The sequence below is a fragment of the Mastigoproctus giganteus genome, chromosome 9 (genome assembly GCF_048544385.1).
Source record: "Mastigoproctus giganteus isolate SK-2022 chromosome 9, ASM4854438v1, whole genome shotgun sequence".
Lineage (NCBI taxonomy): Eukaryota > Metazoa > Arthropoda > Arachnida > Uropygi > Thelyphonidae > Mastigoproctus > Mastigoproctus giganteus.
Window position 1 is genome coordinate 133,005,671 of NC_143583.1, and position 5,309 is coordinate 133,010,979.

The window sequence follows — 5,309 nt, forward strand, 5'->3', positions numbered from 1 at the left end:
CCCCATATTTCGCCTGGTGGGGCTCGTCTCCACTGACCTCTTTGGGGATGCCTACTCTATCCGTCCCTATTCTTCTATCTGTTTCCTCCCCAGTCTTCAATCCCCCCCTCTCTCACTAAATCGACCGAGTACACCCCTTAACAATGCCGCCAAATTATAACCAACGTCTAAATTCTACCGGTTTTGTGCAAATCTCTAAGATATCTAACACTATCAGCTTTTATCTAGCGTTACATGTCTAAATTTAATAACATCAAAATTTTGCCCGACCTATTTGGCCTTTAACACATCTCTTTAGTGTTCAACCCTAACCAGCGATTTCCTAACAGCAATCCCATTAAGCATTAATGTCAAATGCATAAACTTTTTTTTTTTTTTTTTTAATAGGCCCTAGCCACTGAAATCCCAGGAAACTAGGTGGCAGGACCTGCCAGAGCAAATTGTTGTGATACTGGATACACCCGGCTAGCCTCCACGTGGCAGGGTATGGGCAACGTCGGGCTCCACTAGGGGCCTGGCGGCCAATAAGCCGGATAAACAATGGGCACAACATATCACACTGCACAGACACGACCCACACACTTTCAAGTCTCTGGCTTGACAGTGTACTGTCCTCGATACAGCGAAACACACGCGGAGATGGGAGAAATCCCAGGTGCCGTCTGACACGAACATACCTTATACCTTATACCTTGTATTTGTAAAAGTGCCTTGTATATAATATCCAAATGGGTTATGATAAGAGAATTGTAATAAAAAAAAAATTAATAACTTGTCATTAGTTACTTAATGACAAGTTTAATTAGACATGGCTAATGTCATTAATACTCTCTAACAAAGAACTTTTAACTTGTCTAGAACTTGTCTATGGAAAGTGTGAACTTGTATGGAGTCTGTGCAAAACAAAAATACTGATTATTGTACCTGCAAATAAACTGAAACATATAAATTAATGAATTATTTAACAGTTTAATTTCATGACTTTATATAAGAATTCCTGTTAATAATATCCTTCAATAAATCAATATCAATTTTCATTTAATAACAATTCATAACTAAGTAAATACTGTGATCAATTTGTAATGTAAAGTTTGAAGTATAATCAATCAGGCTCCATCATTCCATCATCTCTGCATTTTGAATTCTCCAGTTCTCTTCTTATTTCTGGTGTAATTTGATAATGGATATGAACCTTTAGCAAATGTAATAGGGCTTCCTTCTGTTCACTAGAAATGTCTTCTTTATAGCGCTGAACAAATGTAAGTAAACACTGGTGCCACAATACTGGGAGTGTTCGTTTGTCTGTTGTGAATCTCATAAAATGGTAAACAACTGAATCAATGACACGATATGGCAGTGAGTACTTCTTATCCAATAAAATACGAAGAAATATGCTATTGGCTCCACTGTAATCCATCTCTGCTATTTTTATTAATGCAGCACTTGAATGAAGAACTGGGACTGAATTATTTGTTAGCACACTACCAATTATAATAGCTTCCCTGAGAGTGCAAGTGCCCATTTCACACAATGGAATAATTATTCCTTTATAGAAAGCTGCAGGTTTAAAAAGTGCTTTCTTCAAGGCTTGATATAAATGGAAATTCAGTCTTTTGAATTCAGCTATGTCATCTAAAATACGTGGGAGAAGTATATAATTGAAAAACTTCTGGGCCATTTTCTCTTTTAAATTGGATGTGAAAATTCGAGTGGCCTGATACACAGCAGCAGCAGTCCACTTGTCCGGTTGTGTGAGATCAAGAAGCTGTTCCCAGTTTGACAGCACAGGTATAATCTTAAAAGCTTTAGGAAGTTTACCACTGCGATAATGTGCTAATACTTCACCAACTCCCTTATATACAGCAATTGCTCTATCATCAAGCTCAGCATAGGTGATACCTGCATCTGAAAATTCTGTTTGTATTTCGGTCTTCTTTTCTTTCAGCTTAATTCTGATAAGCTCACTTGTGCTCTTTCTAACACCTAAATCCTGACTCATGAACTTTTCGAGTGCTAGCTCATCTTCTGCATTAATTTCAATGTTTTCATAATAAAATCCCTCGTCCTCATTTAAAATTTCGCTTTCAGATTCTGAACTGTCATGCCCTACCGATCCTATAAGAATCTTTTCTTTCATTTTCTTCTTTTTCGTGCTTTCTCTTCCTGCATTTTCATATTCAATTTCTTCCTGCTGTTTTCGTGCTTGCTCCAAAATTTTTTTCGACAGTTTATCATTTACAAATTCTTCTTCAGTTTCATGACTTCTGATTTTAAATCGTTTTGAAGGTTTCGTTACGTGTTCGCTTATAATTTGGCTTCCCAAATCGATATGCCTTTTTCCCTTTTTCTTCGGTTTCTCCATGTTTCCTTTAAAATTTTAGATAACAATCTCTAAAGAAAGTATATTCACTGCGTGCTTGAAATTAACTTAAAAAGTCACTAAAAAACCTTACCTTATTCTCACAAATACAAGGCTACGAGACACATGTTTTCAATTATTTAATTCCCTCACCAGATGGCGATCTTGCTGTTTCTCACTACGACGGTTGTACAAAAACAGAAAAACAATTAAAATAAGCAAATACTGACAAGTCTGCAAAATGCGCCACTTTACAATCCGGAATTCTTTAAAATCCGGAATTTTTTTATGTATATAAATAGATAAAAAAACAATGCTTTAAAATCAAAAAAAAAAAATGTTTAAAAATCGGCTCCATCGTATCAACGATTGCATTTGTCGTTATGGATTCAGGAGAGATACAGAGAGAGAGAGAGAGAGAGAGAGAGAGATCCGCGTTTTCTAAAAAAACTTGGTTGGTCCTGATGAAGTGGGCAAATCCAACGCATGTCACACGAACGGCTGGGGAGATCTTTCCTGTGAGCACCTGGAGAAGCGCTGTGAAAGTTGTGCAGCAAGTCGTGGAGAGCTCGAAGAGAATTAGGTGCTGCATGCTTAGTAGTTTACTACGTGTATGTTGCCTCTACAATGGAACCACGCCGGTAGAGGCGATGAACACAAAGTTGTTCATCGCCTAAGTCTCAACTGGTAATCCTGTTCAGCAAGAAGGTAAACTTGATTTCACTGAAATGTTGGACATGTGAGAAGAACGATTGCTTTTCCTACAATATACATGGCGGGGCGGCTGTTATTGAGGGCTTTGTTTAGCTTAAAAACTTAGCTTTTGTAAGCTGGACCACACGAACAATACATACAGGATTACATTTCACTGGACTCTGACAGCTCTAATGGACTACAGATGACAATAACCAGGACATCTGCATATAAGAGTTCAGGGCTACATTAGAAAAGGAGAGAGAGAGAGAGAGAGAGATCTTGAAAATTAAACATAGCAAAAGCAAATTTTGCAGCATTGGTGCCAGGGCCGGCACTAGTGGGGCGCAAGTGAGGCTTTCGCCAAAGGCGCTGCTAGATAAGCTACTGCATATATATGTGTATTAAGATACGACAACTTTAAGAATTAGGCGCCGTTACAAGGTTTTGCCTCGGGCGCCAGAAACTCTAGCACCAGCCCTTATTGGTATTCACCTGCTGAAGAGTTATTGACGGTGAGTAGATGGTGGAGCATCTTCTTTAGATGCCATATCGGTTGCGACCTATGAGCTCTTCGGTGACAAAGTCATGGTTAATACAGTTTATGAGCAGTCGTTCAAGCATCTTAAAGTTAAACATTTGTAAAAGAATAAGAGAAGTTTACCTCTATATGATATGTAGAACACTTCCATATGATACTCTCCAGAAATCGAAACGAAACCAATTTAAAAAATCGAAAAACTTACATTACAGTCATATTCGATTTTGCGATTTTTTAAATTGTTTTCGTTTTAATTTATGGAGAGTATCATACGAAAGTGTTCTACGTATCATATTGAGGTAAACTTTTCTTATTCTTTTACAAATATTGATATCAACGTAGAACGTATTGAGCATTAAAGCTCTGGTTCATACTATCTTAAAATTAAACAGGAAAGGCATCTCGGGTGGATGAGAGCAATTCAGTTATTTTAAAGGAGGTAGCAAAGGAAGTAAGCAGACCCTTAGTCATAATTATGAGAGCATCCTTGGATTCAGTGGCGGTCCCTACGGAATGGAGATGTGAAAATGTATCCCCAATGCACAAAGGGGACCAAAGGGTTACACAAGTAATTACAGACATGTTAGTTTAACTTCTGTTCTGGGGAAAATAATAGAGTCACTGGTTAAAGAAGTAATGCAGGATCATCTAGACAAGATGGCAGTTATAGTTCAGACTCACAATGGGTTTGTTAAGAGGGAGTCCTGTCTGATCAATTTGATTGGATACAACAATGCGGTCACAAAGGAACTGGATGCAAAAAATAATTTTGAAAATATATATTTGGATTTCAGGAAGGCTTCTTTGATACTGTTGCACATGGAAGACTGCTGTACAAATTGGAGCAGTATAGCATTAAGGGCAAGTTGCTGCTATCGATAAAAGGATGGATCAGTGGGGGAAGACAGAGAGTGATAATCAAAATAGACACTGCTTCTTGTGGACTAATGTAATTAATGGAGTGCCTCTGGTTCGGTGTTTGGCTCATTGTTGTTATATATATTTATCAGTGATATTGGTGACGGTATATAAGGCGTAATGTCCAATTTTGCCGACGATACGAAGGTTGGCAGGGTTAATGACAGTATGCTACTGCAACAGGATCTAGAAAAGTTGGATAGATAGGCTGAGAGGCGGCAACTGAAGTTTAACATTGACAAATGCAAAGTACTGCATATGGGTAGCAGCAACCCCAGAGTAACGTACTAACTGTGCGGTACTACTCAGGGTAGTAGAGAATTAAAAAATACATGGGGGTAATTATGCAGTCAGATATGAAGTTTGCTGAGTAGTGCAGACAACCAGCGCAGCTCACGGGGGCTTGTCAGTGATATACAGGAATTTTGCTAGCAGGGATGAGGTGATTATCCCCCTATTTAAGGCCGTGGTTAGGCTACACATTGAGTGTTCCATACAGGTCTAGAGGCCTCTTTTTAGGAAGGATGTAGATCTGCTGGAACGAGGCGAAGTAGATCTGCTGGCGAGGGGACCAAAAAGTTGCTCTTACCAAGAAAGTCTTAAGTTCTGAAAATTGGAACGTCTGGAGACTACCAACTGCGTGATGTTCTGATTGAGGTGTATAAGGCCATGAAGGGTGTGATCAAGCTCCATGGTGATAGGATTCTTCTTCTTCTCTCTTAGAATACGCACCTGAGGGGGGGGGGGAAATACATTTGGATTAAGGAAAGATAGTTGTAGAACAGATGTGTGCAAATA

At 38.7% G+C, this 5,309-nt stretch overlaps 1 protein-coding gene across 1 annotated transcript; it reads right to left on the reverse strand.

The window, feature by feature from the left end:
* Positions 1–1,081: 1,081 nt before the first annotated feature.
* bys (Bystin) lies at positions 1,082–2,362 on the reverse strand. Its single transcript, XM_090380805.1, has one exon. The coding sequence runs from the start codon at positions 2,360–2,362 to the stop codon at positions 1,103–1,105; it is 1,260 nt and encodes a 419-aa protein (XP_090236931.1). The 3' UTR covers positions 1,082–1,102.
* Between the last annotated feature and the right edge of the window lie 2,947 nt (positions 2,363–5,309).